The sequence below is a fragment of the Sapajus apella genome, unplaced genomic scaffold (genome assembly GCF_009761245.1).
Source record: "Sapajus apella isolate SASKATOON/1434 unplaced genomic scaffold, GSC_monkey_1.0 scaffold48, whole genome shotgun sequence".
NCBI classification, from domain to species: Eukaryota; Metazoa; Chordata; class Mammalia; order Primates; family Cebidae; genus Sapajus; species Sapajus apella.
In genome coordinates, this window is record NW_022436988.1 from 5,748,677 (window position 1) to 5,764,999 (window position 16,323).

Consider the following 16,323-nt stretch of genomic DNA (forward strand, 5'->3'; position numbering starts at 1 on the left):
TCATGTCTTCCTACAGAAGTGAGGATCACAAAAACTGGGTTTGCTTCTGCGTCAGCAAACATACGGCTGTGACCTGAGGACGGTCCACTCACCTGTGAAACAATGCCACACAAGCGAAAAGCTTCTCTTCGACTCTGGAACATCAGTACTCTGGCTTCAGACGCTCTCTTCTTTCTTCAATCTCTAAATTCTCCCAAGAATTTCAAACTGTTCAAGGAAAACTATTGTTTCATGATAAGAAAAAGCCATTCTTTTCTTTAAACAGTTCACATTTATTATTGATAACAATAAAAAAATCTTTTAAAGACTATCAGTATTGTATTACCAAGAGTGAGGTAATATGTTTACAAAACATTTACAGAAGTTGATATGCAAATCACAAATTTAGGAAGGAAAGTGAATAAAGACTAGTAATAGGGGGGAAATCAAAGAATCATTAGTACTAAGAAATGGGAAATGACAGCAGCATTTTAAAAGAGCGGCAAGGTACTAAAAGTAGAGACAGGATGCAAATGGCATACTCAGACCGCAGCTGCCCTAGACTTCCCTGCCAGGGAGAGCGGGACTGGGTTACTCAGGAGACCCTGGACCCTGTGAGCATTTGTGCAGTCATGTGCTGGGGGCTCTTAAAGATGCACTCAATTCTCTGGGGATGAAAGAGTACCACTCCCAAATCAACTTAAAAAGAACAGATCTTCAGCCTGGGAGGGGCAGGGGATGGCTGCAATTCAAACAGTTCTATAAACATCTCTGGGCACATGAGGACTGTTGAACGAAGCATTTTCTTGGCAGCTGTCAGCAAAATCGCCATCTGAGACACAGAGAAAGAGAGAAAGAAAGAGAAAGCAGGGACCATCTTCAGGTCCTTGTGATTTGGGAACAGGAGGCACCAAGTGGGGGCAGCACAGATGCGCTACTAGCCCTGCAGCACTTCCTGGAAGCAACGCTTCGGGTACAACTGAGGAGCTGGATCTCTAAAAGCAAACACACAAACGTGGACCAAAGGCAGGTGACCACCATGGAGGCCCAGGACAGCTACAGTGTGCAGGGAGCCACTGGGGCTGACCTGACCGGGCGAGAGGGCTGCTGGGTCCCTCCCCAGCCCTCCTGATCCCTGCACAGGGCACACACGGCCTCCACACAGCCCTCCGGTGACGCAGCGTTGAGACAGCACCACCAGGATTTCCACGCTTACCACGCAAATGGGTGACAACCACATGGGGTTTGGCATGAAACACGGCCTCTGCTGCACAGAGACACACGCTGCATGTCTTTACCATGGAGGCCACCCCTATGCGGCTTCCAGACAGATTCTCAAATCACCTGCTCTTCCCATGAAAAGCTGAAACATAAGGGCCTGTGCCAGATACAGCAGGCTTTAAAATCAGGAATTAAACAGAAAATGTAAAAGGCAAACAAATCCCGCATTCTGATTTGCTTCTGTAGACTCCTTTGTTACTCAAACTAAGTTTCTACACGCCCCGTCCCCCCAGCACCCGTCATGCACACATGCACACACACAGCACATGCACGCACACACACACTTGAGTCCATCATTCCCTGTACAAAGAAGCAGGGCTCCTACAGGCCACACGCCACCCTGGCGTGGATGTGGCAGATGCTGCTTAGCTATGAATAAGACCCTGTGGACGTGTCAAACGGCAAGTGCGACTTGCTGGTTCCCAGACGGCCTCTGGCGGCCACAGGAGGACACAGAGGAGATGCCTACGCTGAGCTGACTGCAGGTGAGGGGGCGACGCGCGGAAGGAAAAAGGGCAGGAACCCCCCCACCCAAGTTCACACACAGAAAAATCCAGCTTAAAAAGTATTAAAAAGATTTGAAAAGGAGGAGAGAGGAAGTAACGTTGAATGATGGCAGCATTTTCCTGGAGTCACCCGGAGTCCCCGAGAGCCCCTCCTGAGCCCCCAGCCCCACTTCAGGACAGCACGTGGAGTGGGGGGGTCTGCCCACAGGACAGGGTGCTCCTCAGGTGGCCTCTGAATCCTCAGAGGAAGAAGGACCTAAGTCCACAGACCATCTCGACTGTGACAGGAGGCGTGAGGGCCACGATGCAGCCTGGGGGAAACGTGCTGGCAGCTTCTGTCCCAGGTGAGGAGGGGCCATCTCTTGAGGATGTCACAGGAATTCATTCACTAACGGACAATGCAGAGTTCGTTGGAAAAATTTTTTGCATCAACATCTGGGACCGCATCAATCTTTTAACTGGTATAAAAGCTACTGTTCTTTCAAGAGAGCCCTTGTGCTCTGGTTGGATTTTATGCACAACGTAACAAAATCTATGGCTATTGAGTTAAGTTAGGATCAGAGTTAAAACTACCTGCCAACAGAGTTTTGGGATCACATGACTACGTTTACCATCTGGAGAGCTATTTGCTATCTAGAGGTGAGAGGAGTCTGTAAAATGTCACGCTGGGTGGGCGGGCGGGCGGGCGCAGCTGGCTGTTGGAGGAGGGTCGGCCATCCCCTCTGCACACTAGGCGCAGGCGGCACGGCACTACCTGGAGATCATGGAGCTGGAGTGGGACTGGCTGGAGGAGGTGGTGGCAGCACTCAGCTGCGAGAAGCCGCTGTGGCTGGACTCCAGGCTGGTCATGGAACCTCTGTAACGGCACAGGGCAGGGCGAGGTGAGGACTACCCTGCCCGCCGCCCGCCGCCCGCACTCCTGCTGGACTTCATGGCTCACCCTGCTCTCTGCTCACTTGTCATCCCCATCAGCACTTGTAAACGGGGGATGGACATGAATAACCACCGCGGGACCAGCTTCCCACAGCCTGCACGCAGACGGCATCATGAGCTAAAGCAAAGGCAAAGTTGCTCGTCCCTGACACTCTTCCCTCTGCGGACATGCAGGGAGTCACAGTGCAAACAAATGACCCCAGAGCCACTCCCTCTGCCCTCCCCCTCCAGCATCCCTGAGACCGGCCGACACTGCCTATCCTGCACATGGCATGGAACTGAACACACCTGCTGCCCCGCCCAGCTCTCTGGCAGCACCTGCGTGCTGATCCTGTACACGGCACAGGACTGCAGCCTACCCCCGCCCCACCCAGTTCTCTGGTGGCACCTGCTGCAGCAAGGCAAGGGCAGCCGTACCTGAAATCCTCGGAGCCGATCACCTCAGTGTAGTACATGACTTTGCACTTGTGCGAAGAGACCTGCAGGGACGCGAGCACATCGTCCACCCGGGGCAGGCTGCTGGCGGCGCATGCAGGCATGCTGTGGAACTTCCACTGCAGGATGTAGAAGCCCGGCCACCTGGTCACATGGGAGCCCTAAAACAAGGAAGGCAGTGGCAGCTGGCGGCAACTCACTGCTTACCCCCAGCCTAAAGCAGGTCTGACAAGAGCCAAGGGGTCTGTCTGCAGGATTTCATGTAGCTACAGGACCATCTCAACGCGATTCAGAACCTGCTATTTTGCTTCACCAACAGGTGGGATAATGTCCTTCTCTCCACTGAGTGTGGTCACTCCCGGGTGCTGGGAAGGCTACAGGAACAGACTCCATGTCTGTGGCCCTAATGAGGCCACCCCCACCCCACCTCCACCTAGGGAGGCAGGAGCCTGGAGGGATGGCAGCGCCGAGCTAGAGGGAGGGCTCAGCACAGCTTCTCTGAACTGGGCCTCATCTTCTCTGACATGCTGCCAATCATCCAGCATGTTCGGGGCTAAAGGCACATCACCTAAATTGAGACATCAATCCACAAAAATCACTGTCTCCATTCATTCTGAAATTCATGACTGTGGTAATATAGCTTAGAGGTTCATTTTTTTTTAAACTTGATAAAATATTCTTTTACTCTGCCTCTAAAACCACAGAAACACTGACAAGGCTTACCTCTGAAAACTGAAAAGGCAGCAAAATGCTGCATCTATTATGAAGGCCAGAAGCACGCTCCGGCCCCCGCCCCCGAGAACTACTGTGAGTGCAGGCACCCAAAATAACGGGCCACAATGTTAAAAGGAACTGAAAGCATTTGAAACAAATTAGAAGGTTTGGTAATGAGAGTTAATAGCTCCCTAAGTACTCCTTCCTCTCACTTCTATTTAGGGTGATTTTCCTTTGAAAAAGACAAATGCAACCCGGTGAAATGAGGCCTGGGGGAAGGTCCTCTGAAGCCCAGCTGGCCCTGTGCATGCCATGCCTTCCCTTCCTGTCACATGCTGCTTTGGGGAAAAGTCACAGATTCTGTCCAAAAGCACTGCTAGGCTTGACCTCTTTCCTGTGAGACCCGCTCGGCTTCCCAAGTCACTCTGCTCCTCAGGCGAGCTGCTCCTCTGCAGCCAGCGTCTCAAAAGCTACACAGGCTGCTCAAGGAGTGAAGCAAAAACTCGTACTCAAGACATAGTCGCCCAGCTGCTCAGTCACGGACGCGCGATTTGACGTGAGTGTGATTTTACCTGCACGCTTTCTCCTTCTTTGCAAATCAGAGGCGATTCCACCATGCTGTAGTCGCGGCCCAGCTGCCAGACTTTGTCTATGAGCTGCACATTGTTCCCGCCTGGAGAGGTGATGCTGTGGGCCCCCAGGGAGTCCTTTTTGGGTGGCTGTGGCGACCTCTTGGAGTGATAGATGTTGAAGACAATGTCCCCTTTGCACACGTCAAAATCCCAAGTGATGACTGAAGAGGCATCCACAATCTGAACGAGAATCTGAAAAAGAGACAGCGTCAGGCAGCCACACTCCATGAGCACAGGCCATGTGCTGACGCACACCATCCCCTCCAGGGGCTCCAGGCCCAGGTGCCAAAGCTGGGGAGGGAAAGGCTGCATGGGCATGGGCGGATCTCTTTGCCCAGAGTCACACCACCATCTGTCTTTCAACCGCTGGCTTCTGCCACATGTCGTGCACCAAGCTCTGTGCTCTTTGTGACTTGCACCTACAGGCCCAAGAGCTCCCGTACACCATCTTCAGACACATGTGAAGAGACCAACCAGGTCTCAGTGTAACACCAAATGCTGAGCTTGTACATGAGTGGTTCAGAGGACTGGCCTGGGCTGGAGAGCAACAGAAGGCCCTGGAAAAGGTGAAAGCTGAGGGAACAGAAGGTGGGGGAGTCTCAGGACAGTGTTCCTAGCAAGGGGAAAGTAGGGGCACGGCACCAGGCCTGCCGTGTGAGGCTGGCACCAGAGCAGTGGCGAGGCTGGTGAGTGGGATGAGCCCCTGGCATGGTGGAGGAGGGGGTGGGTGGTCAGCCCCCCGGGTGCTGAGAACCAATCGAAAACCTGAACTTACACGGTGCCGACAGAGCTTCTCAGCAGGCAATGATCAAAGTTAGTTTTAAAGATTAGTGTGGGAGGAACATGAGAATTAAAAGCAGCTGTGCAGAGTTCTGCATTCACTGAAAACTCCGCCTAAGGAAGCGGCAGAGCCAGGCCCACGGCCCTCTGCCCTGGCGCCTGCTCGTCAGCCCACTGCGTGCCGTCGCTGTGCCATTCAGCACTTGGCTGCTCTGCAAGCCAGGCTCCTTTGCCAACCCCACCACTGCCACTTCACCACTGAAACGCCACTCTAGAATGCCCTTCCACAGCAGATTCGATGAGGTACAAGAGTCCTGTCTAAGGACGGCAGGCGGCACTACGCAGCACGGCCCACTCTTCAGCAAAGCAGCTCCCCAGGCAGCTGCAGCCGGAGACCCTAGCCCCTGTGCTGACAGGCGCCTCTTTGCTGCACTCACAGCTGGGGCCTCTGCTCCAGCCTGCATTTAGGTTTGTTACCATCTCGGGTCTATGCTTTATTTAATACCCAATGCAGAGCTGAGGTTTTGACCACATGGATGTTTACAGATGCCCCCTGATTCACATGAAACCCACTGCACCCCAAGTTCCTGAAACATGGACAAGAGTGACCGCACGTACTCAACAATGAGTACTTAACAATGAGTACTCAACAAGGACCTGGCCTCCTGGAGCCTGCCCTCCAGTTAAGAAATTAAGACAGAGAATCCTCAAGATGTTAGGAAACGTGAGATTCCCCTGTGTATCTACAAGGCACACCAAATCTGTCTCTGCTTTTTCAAACCATGGCAACAGTGTTCTCTGATCCACCTGCCAGGTGAGGCGCTCAGGAAGACAGTGCAGCAGAAGCCACTGGCAGACAGCTGACCCACATGCCACCATGGCAGGAAGCAGGCTGGCGTCAGCACCACTGCCTGAGTCAGCACCATAGCCTCACCGAACACCTGCTCCGCACAGAGCCCCACCATCCTCTCCAGCAACTCTGGGCCATGAACCTGGCCCTTGAGCTGAGAAGGGAGATTCCGCTGCAGGCCCCTCCCGCTTCAGGTCACTCGTGATGCTACAGGACAAACACAAAGCGTGCATAGGAACACGGAAAGCTCCTGCTTCTGCACCAAAAGTAATAGCAAGAAAGGAACACAGACTTACAGAAATCAGAAAATTCCCCAAATATCTATAAATAACCAAAACCCAGTCAAGAAAGTAGCAAATGAGCCAGGCACAGTGGCTCAGGCCTGTAATCCCAGCACTTTGGGAGGCCCAAGCAGGTGGATCACCTGAGGTCAGGTGTTCGAGACCAGCCTGGCCAACATGGTGAAAATGTCTCTACTAAAAATACAAAGATTAGTCGGGTATGGTGGTGGGTGCCTGTAATCCCAGCTACTTGGGAGGCTCAGGCAGGAGAATCACCTGAACCCAGGAGACGGAGGCTGCAGGGAGCTGAGATCATGCCACTGCACTCCAGCCTGGGTGACAGGGCAAAACCCCATCTCAAAAAAAAGAAAAAGAAAGAAAAAAAAAACAGTAGCAAATGAAACTTGTTCAGTATAATCAAGAAATAAACTAAGTTCAGGAGTTAAGTGCTTCAACAAGGAAAGATGAGTTACTCCTATCTCTGTGCTTGGTGTCTTTAGTAAAATGGAGGTCAAGAGATCTAATTTCCTTTCCAGGCACTCTGATCAAGCACTTTTCTATTCTGAGAGACCTGTTCTTCCTTGTCGACATTTACTGAAACTAGGTATCAAGTGTCAACAAAAGCCTAAAGACAAAGACCAGAAAAACAAGCACTGTTCTCAAGGAAAGACTGTCAGAAGCCCTGCAGGGGTGGGAGGACCGGCTGCCCGGGCGCCTTTGGGTGCAGGAAGGTGGGTGTACCTCGTGGGGGGCTCCTTTGAAGACGCTTGCAGACTGGTAGATGGTCTCAGTCCAGAGCTTGAGGTCTTCATTCTCTAGCTCTTCTGCAGTCCGGTACAGAGATTTGGGGACCAGTCCACCCTCTGGCACTTCGCACTGGAAACAGAAACGGCAGTGAAAACTGTGCAAACACAAACCAACCGCACGAAACACAGCCGCGGCCACCAGCCAGCACCATCCCGCTGCGCTCCACTCCCGGAAGTTGCCGAGAAGATGGAAAACACTGGCAGGGGTGTAAGATACTCTGCACTGCCGAGCGGTATGTTTTTAAACCACTTCAACATGTATTTCACTTTGCAAAGATGAGAACAAGTCAAAGCTGATTTACCACAGAATCATAGCAACATGTGTGAGGCACTACACCCAATTACTAAAGATGGCTCATTTAAGCATGCGGAGTATTTCCGTTGCCCCGTAGAGGAAGAGCATTACTTTAAGAAGAGTTTTGCTCTCAATAGCCACAGGCACTATTTTTATGCTATGAAATTATAGTCAAGATATAGCATCAATGAATAATGTTTTGTGTCTCAAGTCAAATGACTGGTCTGTAACACCAGACAAAACCTAACGAAGAACTTCTGGATTTGCCTGAAACAAGTTGAATTAGAATTTGTACATATCGTAAATCTCCTAATTAACCTTGAGACAATGACTCCACACTAAAGTCCATAAAATCCAAGTCCTCCCTCTGTCATCAGCCCTAGGAAGCAACTACATAGAAAATAAACATCTCCGTCTTCCGCCTGCAGCGCAGCATGAGTGGAGAGGGTCACAGCAGCGAGAGCATGCTGGAAAAGCCCCAGCCTGGCCCATGGTTAACAAACTCTGCCACCAGAGAGCAGAAGTGCACAGCCTCCTTTCAACAACCAGCCCGAACAGCAGCTCAGGACAGCGGTGAGTAAGTCTCAGAAGGCCCACGTTTTTGGAGAGCTCAATTAACCACAGAGACATTCAACATGGCAAATACTCTACGGAAGTCAGCATGTGACAACACGGCTGTGACTGGCAGTCTGCGTCAAGTCTCCTTGTGCGCCAGCTCAATTCTCCCCGTCGTAACTGCTTCGGGATGGTTAGCTCACATAACGAAAGTTCAGAGGTTTCGACAAACCTGAGCCGGTGTTAACCTCAGAGACACTTTGCTAAATTCTGGTCCCATGACTTTTACTATTACTTACTCGCTCTTTGCACTGCACTGTGATGATGCCTGTCATTTCCCGAAACTGGAACTGATGAAGTAAAAGCTACATGTGTTTTCTAAACTTCTCTAACCATTCAGAAAGTCTGAAGTCCCTTGAGTGTCCAATTCATCAGCTAAATACATGGGTCAAACCCAGTGGGTACACATCTCAAACAGGTAACTTTATATGAAGGATGACTAGAGAGCCCTTGGATAAGAAGCTTCATTCCCTGCTGAGTTCAGCTGCCACCACGTGCCACAGAACAAGTCACTGGGACTTCCACAGGCTTTGGCTTCCTTAACGCTCCCGTGGCACAACGTGAGCCATGGCCAGAAGGTTAGAAGGACCCCAAGGTTCTGAGCTTCTCAGAGCACAGGGTATAGAAATGGAGGCCTCTGCTTGATTACCCAGCAACTCAGTGTATTGAAAACCCCAAACATATTTTGAGAGCCACTTCCCTTCATTCTTCTACTTTAAAAATGTTATCCAGACCAGGCGTGGTGGCTCATGCCTGTAATCCCAGCACTTTGGGAGGCCGAGGTAGGCAGATCACTTGAGGTCAGCAGTTTGAGATCAGCCTGGCTGACATGGTAAAACCCTGTTTCTACTAAAAGTACAAAAATTAAACGGGTGTGGTGGCGCATGCCTGTAATCCCAGCTACTCTGGAGGCTGAGGCTGGAGAATTGCTTGAATCTGGGAGGTGGAGGCTGCAGTGAGCCGAGACTGCAACACTGCACTCCAGTCTGGGGGACACGGGGAGACTCCATCTCAAAAAAAAAAAAAAAACACCCAAAAATGTTATCCAGCCTGGGGCAACATAATGAGGCTCCGTCTCTACAAAAAATACAAATATGAGCTGGGTATAGTGGCACATGCCTATAGTCCCAGCTACTTGGGTGGCTGAGGTAGGAGGATGACCTGAGCCCATGAGGTCAGGACGCAGTGAGCTGTGATCTGTGATCACACCACTGCACTCTAGCCTGGGTGACAGAGCAGGACCCTGTCTCCATAAAAATAAAGGAGGGGAGAGGTGGGTGAAAAATTTTGAGAACTGATTCAATTTAATAGTGTTTTAAAAAATACGACAGCTCCTCTAAAATGGTTTAAAGATCTGATTCACACAAAGCCCTGTGAATAAGGCAAGCTGCAACTGTATCTGATTCTACAACAAATTCTCATTTTTATTTAACAACGAAGAAATGTATAGTATCAACAATTACTTAAATGGTTCTCTTTAGCTTGATCCTGGATCAGAGAAATGGCAGCCAAAAGAAACAAAACATCCAAATGAAAAGTTCTGAAAATCATCTGTGCAGATCAACATGACCTCTCCCACCTGTCTACGGAGCCAACTGTGCAGTTCCTCGCCTCGCTACATACCATGCACTCCCCACTCAGGAAATCTGGAATAATCTCTTTGTCAATGTAATCCAGCAGGCCTCCTGGACCCTGGTAGTCGTTTCCTGCGTAAATGAGGAATTTCCTTCTGGTGTTGTCATCAATGAAGGGACTCACCTGTGAGGAGGAGAAAGACCATCGAGTCGTATCTGATCTGAGGCCTGATTGGCAAAGATTAAATTGACAATACGGTTATGAATGGGGGGGGGTTTCAAGTTTATATACTTTTTCTGTAAAGTCTATTTGCATGGCATTAGGACACTCAGACTTTGCTTTTCTTCCCCCTTCCCTAAACAATTTGAGAAATTTTATATCTTTGCATGTTGTTTTTTTCTAAGTAGTTAAGGCTTTAGGTCACAGACATGTCTGTATGAATGCATGTGTATTTGCTTTCCAAATGGCTCACAGTTACTGCAAAAGGCATCTCAACCCACCAGCGTCCAGAGCACAGGAAACACCCTGGGTGCCCGCAGGATGAGAAGGCGGCCCAGCGTCTCGGGGTAATTGGCCTCCACCACCTCGATGATCCGCAGCAGCGCTTTGACGCCAGGTCTCCACAAGTGGCGCATGTTCAGCCCTTCCAAGTCCACCAGGCAGGTCCAGGAGCTGCAGGTTGTGCAGAGATGTGTTTCATTCAAGAGACAGCAGCACACTCAGTAAACCGTGTCTTACAACTTTTTTCCTTTTTGGTTATTTATAGCTATTTCCAAATACACAGTAATCAATTTCTTAAAATTACAGTGCTATGAACTCGGTTTATATCTATTTGTACAAAACACACAGGATCAGTGTGGTAGGACCATGCCTGAAACTGCAAGGCTGATTGGTAGCACATGAAAATCTCTCTCAGATGTGCTCAGTGAGCCGGCAAGCAAAGCCAGAGTGTGCTGTCCTCCACGTGCTAAACCACCCCCTAACCTGCCATCAATAGGCACACAGCTGGTATTTTAACACATACTGTGTCTGAACTGCAGTGAGCTATGCTTCAACAGTGAGAGGCAAGCAGTCTCAGGAGCTGAGAATACAGCAGTGAGCAAAGAGCCCTCAAAATCCCTGTTCTCATGGAACTTATATCCCAGTGAACCATCTACACCCTTACCAATGTCAAACCTCTGAACCGCTGAACATTTTCAGAACTGTGGATTGAAACTGAAAGCATGGTTTCCGCACACAGAGTCATCTGGGTGAGGAGGAGAGGCAAAAACAGGGAAATGACGTGCAGCCCTAGGCCCATGTGGACCACACGAACCAGGCAGACAGGCCAACACACCCAGGCTGATCGACAGCAATGCTTGGGACAGGAAACAGTGTCTGTCCCTCGCCACTGGCATTATTACATGTTCACCTCTTTTCTACCTTTTAGAGCATCTTGGAAAATACGAAGCAGATTTTACTTCCAAAAACCAACTAGAAATATTTAATTTGTTTTCTCAGTAAATTGAAAGGAAAAGCAAAATCCCACATCTACCTGATAGGCCGACCAAAGACTTTTGTATTCTCTTCACATCGTCTTAGCCCTTCTTCATTTATGGAGAGAACCTGCACACGAAAGAGGATGAAAATTTCCCATGATTAGTCTCAGGATGAAACTAACGCGTCCAGCTATGGAAGAGGGACACAAACAGCATTTTACCGCTAAGTGTGTAAACCAAAAAAGTGACCTATGTAGGTTTTCTTACACATTCACATGTGCTAACCACATCACCCACAACAAAAAAATGTGACCCCTGAAAGAGAATAAACACTGTCAGGTACAGCAAAGGTAACAGCTATCCAGAGAGAAGTGTAGGCCAGAAGAATCACAGGATGAGCAGGGGCCTCACACTGGGGCTCTGTCTTCAGAACGAGTGCCTGGGAACAGCAGATAAGCAAGCGTCTGTGAGTGTGCAAACACTCTCATACCACACGCCAGCCAAGAGAAAAGGCAGCATTAGAATAGACTTCAGGCATGGCTCAAGAGATCCTCTGTTTCAGATTAATAAACCCTTCCCCTGCAATTGAAGTCCATCCATATCTTCATGTGTGAACATGCGCATGTATGGATAAACACACGTGGCGGTGGGGGCAGACTAACAGCAATACACAAGGGAATGCCAACAGTAAGCCAGGCTCAGCGTTGGTCCTTGTAACAAGGCCCAGCTACTCAGGAGGCTGACATGGAAGAACCACTTGAGGACAGGAGTTTGAAGGTGCAGTGAGTGATGATCACGCCCATGAATAGACCCTGTACCCCATGGGGGTGTCTTTAAAAAAAAAATGTTGGCCGGGTACGGTGGTGCACACCCGTAATTCCAGCACTTTGAGGCAGGAAGATCACCTGAGGTCAGGAGTTCGAGACCAGCCTGGCCAACATGGTGAAACCCCGTCTCTACCAACAATACAAAAAAATTGGCCGGGCATGGTGACGGGCGCCTGTAATCCCAGCTACTCCGGAGGCTGAGGCAGGAGAATCACTTGAACCCAGGAGGTGGAGGTTGCAGCGAGCTGAGATCATGCCATTGCACTCCAGCCTGGACAACAAGAGCGAAACTCTGCGTCAAAAAAATAAAGAAAAAATAAAGCCAAAAGTGCGTATTTCAGGGTAACGGGGTCATAAATGTGCCTGTTAAGTTTGTGTTTTCAAATTAAAGGACCATCTTCTCTGGGAGGGGAGGCACAGCTGCACACTGGCCACAGCAGCGGAGCGGGGCCTGGCTGGAGTCAGTGAGATGACGGGTCAGCAGGGCCTTCAGGACGGTCTAGAGAAAGACGCCAAGAGCGCGCGTCAAGGAAGGGCCAGTGGAAAGAATGCTATCAAGAGGTCTGCTGTGAGCGGCGTCCGAGGAGAGGGCAATTCCACGTGGGAGTGAATGAAAAGACAGAACCGTGGCCACACAGGCATCTCGGGGGAGACCCTGACTGCTACACTGACGCTGCCAATGAGAGAAACACTTTCATAACTTCTGTGTCTTCTTTGCAAATTTTAAGACTACATTAATATATTTTCAGTTCTAACGCAAAAAGCAATTCACGTTTGTTCTAACAAGCTGGTTAACACCCCCATCCTGCTGGCAGAAAAAGACAGTGACGCCACAGTGGAGCCTGGGGTCTCTCGGCCCCGCACTTACGTATCTCAGCAGGGCCTCCTCCCCGAGCGCTCTCACCAAGCCTTTGGTGTCCATCTGCCCCAGCCTGAGCACGTAGAGGGGCCGCCCATCTGCAAGGGAGGGGAAGGAATGGGTTATCAGCACTGTCCCAGCTGGCATTGAGGATACGAGTCTAAGACCCTTAACAGGAAAATGCCTGTTTGCCTGTGTTCTGGGTGCGCGTGAAGGTCTTTCTGATTCTTAGAAGCGGCAATTGATTTCTGTGTGGGGTAGGGGGTGTGTGTCCAACATTTTTCCCCAAAAGTTGTAAGCGAGAAAAATAAAAACCAACGGACAGAGAGAGTAGCTGTGCGGAGTCCTGGAAACAGAAGGCTGTGCTGGGATGAGGGGAACCCAGCGGGGGCTCAGCTCAAGCTGCCCAGAGGCGGGGCTCAGTCTCCTCACTTTGAACAACTGGGGCTGCCCAAGAGCTCAGATTCTCAATGGCAAGGGAACATCAGACTAGCCAGACACTTCCATGACTACAGACAACTTTCACAGTTCCCTTCTTAGAAAATAATTATTTTTCATGTCATAGATCACTAAAAACCGAATGCAAGATTTTTAAAAGCCAGCTTCCCTCAATTCCCACTCCCAAAGAAGGACCAGTTCTACGGTGCTTCCCTCTCACTGATGCTTCCAATTCCTCCCTGCCCAGCTGGCAAACTTTGGCTTAGGAAAGAATGTTATTTTTGACAGTGCAGGTCTTCCTGCAAGGCAGGGTATGGAAGGCATTCGGAGGAACTGTGTTTCAGGTTCTCATTTAAATCGCTCTTCATTTGAGATGCATCGCCACCCCTCATCCACGCCCTACTCCCAAAGCGGAACTGAAGTGCTCACTGCTGATGGAGAAAACCTGGCTGAACCATTTTCAGCTATCAAAGGGTTTAAGTCATCGAAAATTCCCTTAATTAATACTGTGCTCGCTGTCTTTTCAATAGGTCAAAACAAACTGTACTGCACTGAAGAAGTCAAATCACTTGCCCAAGGATGGCATGTGTCCGTGGGGAAGCAGCAGGCCCAGGTCCCTCCTGGCTGCCCAGGGCAGGACGGGAGTGCGCCCGTAGTGAAGTGGAGCATCAGTTTGTTCAACTCGGGAAAAGATGCCCGGTTCTCAGAGTGAAGAGAAACACACACTCAGCAGGGCCCCACTCAACCCCATGGAAGGAGGTCTTAGACGATCTCTTCAACGACACAGCAAGACAATGACGGAAACACAGACAGTTTCAACTCCATCCGGTACCTTTGTCGTGATGATGCCAGCCTCCTGCGTAGTAATCCTGAAGGACCTGTGGAGGGGTCCAGGTCTCGAGAATGTAGTCCACCTGGTGCTGCTTCCGCCACGTCAAAGATTGACACATGATCTCTCTGGCTTTGTCAATATTAAAATCCCGCGCACGTAAGAACCGCAGAATATGCTCATCTTTTGGAATCTATTAAGAGAGAAAGATGTTTCTAAGCAATGTTAAAACTTGCAAAGGGCACTTTGGGAGGCCAAGGCAGGCGGATCACTTGAGCTTAGGAGTTCGAGACCAGCCTGGCCAATATGATGAAACCCCATCTCTACTAAAAATATAAAAATTAGCCAGGCCTGGTGGTGCATGCCTGTAATCCCAGCTACTCGGAGGCTGAGGCAGGGAGAGGATCACTTGAACCTGAGAGGTGGAGGCTGCAGTGAGCCAAGATCACACTATTGCACTAATAAAAAAGTTGCTAAGGGAATAAGACTCTAAAATTTCCACTTTTCTTTGGGAGACAGGCTCTCTCATTCTGTCACCCAGGATGGAGTGTTGTGGCACCATCTCAGCTCACTGCAGCCCCCAACTCGAGGGCTTAGGCAATCCTCCCACCTCAGCCTCCTGAGTAGTTGGGACCACAGGCACAAGCCACCACGCCCAGCTAATTTTTGTATTTGTAGAGATGTGGTTTCCCCGTGTTGCCCAGGCTGGTCTCAAACTCCTGAACTTAAGCGATCCTCCCACCTTGGCCTCCCAACATGCTGGGATTACAGGCATGAGCCACCACGTCTGGCCTAAAACTCCCACTTCTAATCAACAGTGAGCTGCATTATTATACTATTTAAAATGAGCTGGTACCAGAAAAATCTCCCTTACTACTCTAGAGAAAATCAGCATTATCAGTTTGAATAATCTTTATAGTAATCCATTTTGGTTTCCACAAAGTACAGCAAAGGCATAAATGATACCCTAAACACCAAATGCTTCAATTCTATGAATGATCGGATCTGTGAATTACTATGCTCTGTGCACTTTTCTGTATACACACTACATTTAAATAAAAAGTCAGACTAAGAGAGCAGGACACCTGGCTTCTGAATGGAAACCCTCGTAGTGCTGGTGGCTAAAGAGAATTAAACATGGGTGACGTTGAGAAAGGCAAGATTTTTGTTCCAAAGGTGCTCAGTGCCACACCATGGAAAAGGGAGGCCAGCACAAGACTGGGCCAGATCTCCACAGTCTCTCTGGGTGGAAGATAGGTCAGGCCACTGGACTCTCTTACACAGATGCCAATAAGAACAAAGGCATCACCTGCAGTGAGGACACGCTGATGGGGTATTTGGAGAATCCCTGGAACAAAAATGGTCTTCATTGGTGTTGAGAAGGAGGCAGAATGGGCAGACTTGAAAGTTTATGTCAAAAAAGCTACTAATAAGTAATAATTGGTCACTGCATTATTAATTACAAAACCGAAGTGTCACGACTTTTTTTTTGAGACGAAGTCTCACACTGTCGCCCAGCCTATGCAGTACAGCCCAGGCTGTAGATGCAATCTCGGCTCACTGCAACCTCCGCCTCCCGGGTTCATGCAATTCTCCTGCCTCAGCCTCCCAAAGCTGGGACTACGGGCGTGCACCACCACACTCAGCTGATTTTTTTGTATTTTTAGTAGAGATGGGGTTTCACCCACGTTGGCCAGGATGGTCTTGACCTCCTGACCTCGTGATCTGCCCGCCTCAGCCTCCCAAAGTGCTGGGAAAACACGTGTGAGCTGCCGCACCCAGCCTCTGTCATGACTTTTTAATGTGTATCATAATTTAATAGATCTATCTCACACAGCAGAATTCAGATCATGAAGGACCATCAGAATATTTCTGTTGGGCAGTCCTGATTCAACTAAGGCTGGCTTCTGCTTAAAGAACTATGTTCAGCTTTTTGAATTTTAAGAATTCTGATTCAGAGGCCGGGCACAGTGGCTCACGCCTGTAATCCCCGCACTTTGGGAGGCTGAGGTGGACGGATCATGAGGTCAGGAGATCCAACATGGTGAAATCCCATCTCTACCAAAAATACAAAAATTAGCTGGATGTGGTAGCGTATGCCTGTAATCCCAGCCACTTGGGAGGCTAAGGCAGGAGAATCACTTGAACCAGGGAGTCAGAGGTTGCTGTGAGCCGAGATCATGCCACCGCACTCCAGCCTGGTGAAGAGC

The 16,323-nt window shown here is 49.7% G+C and overlaps 1 protein-coding gene across 3 annotated transcripts in view; it reads right to left on the reverse strand.

Moving 5' to 3' along the window:
• Positions 1 to 251: 251 nt before the first annotated feature.
• The window catches only part of SEC14L1 (SEC14 like lipid binding 1), a 62,902-nt gene continuing 46,830 nt past the window's right edge, over positions 252 to 16,323 (reverse strand). Inside the window, exons 8-17 of one of the 3 annotated variants that reach the window (XM_032241541.1) lie at positions 14,117 to 14,306; positions 12,856 to 12,944; positions 11,217 to 11,287; positions 10,183 to 10,354; positions 9,731 to 9,865; positions 7,133 to 7,267; positions 4,421 to 4,672; positions 3,117 to 3,295; positions 2,521 to 2,622; positions 252 to 811 (exon numbers count right to left, since the gene is read on the reverse strand). In XM_032241541.1, the coding sequence (XP_032097432.1) occupies positions 796 to 811; positions 2,521 to 2,622; positions 3,117 to 3,295; positions 4,421 to 4,672; positions 7,133 to 7,267; positions 9,731 to 9,865; positions 10,183 to 10,354; positions 11,217 to 11,287; positions 12,856 to 12,944; positions 14,117 to 14,306 (1,341 nt within the window). In that variant the 3' untranslated portion in view covers positions 252 to 795. Of the gene's footprint in view, positions 812 to 1,504; positions 2,155 to 2,520; positions 2,623 to 3,116; positions 3,296 to 4,420; positions 4,673 to 7,132; positions 7,268 to 9,730; positions 9,866 to 10,182; positions 10,355 to 11,216; positions 11,288 to 12,855; positions 12,945 to 14,116; positions 14,307 to 16,323 lie in introns of those variants that run through there. The other 2 variants (XM_032241542.1, XM_032241543.1) reach the window with 2 other exon arrangements.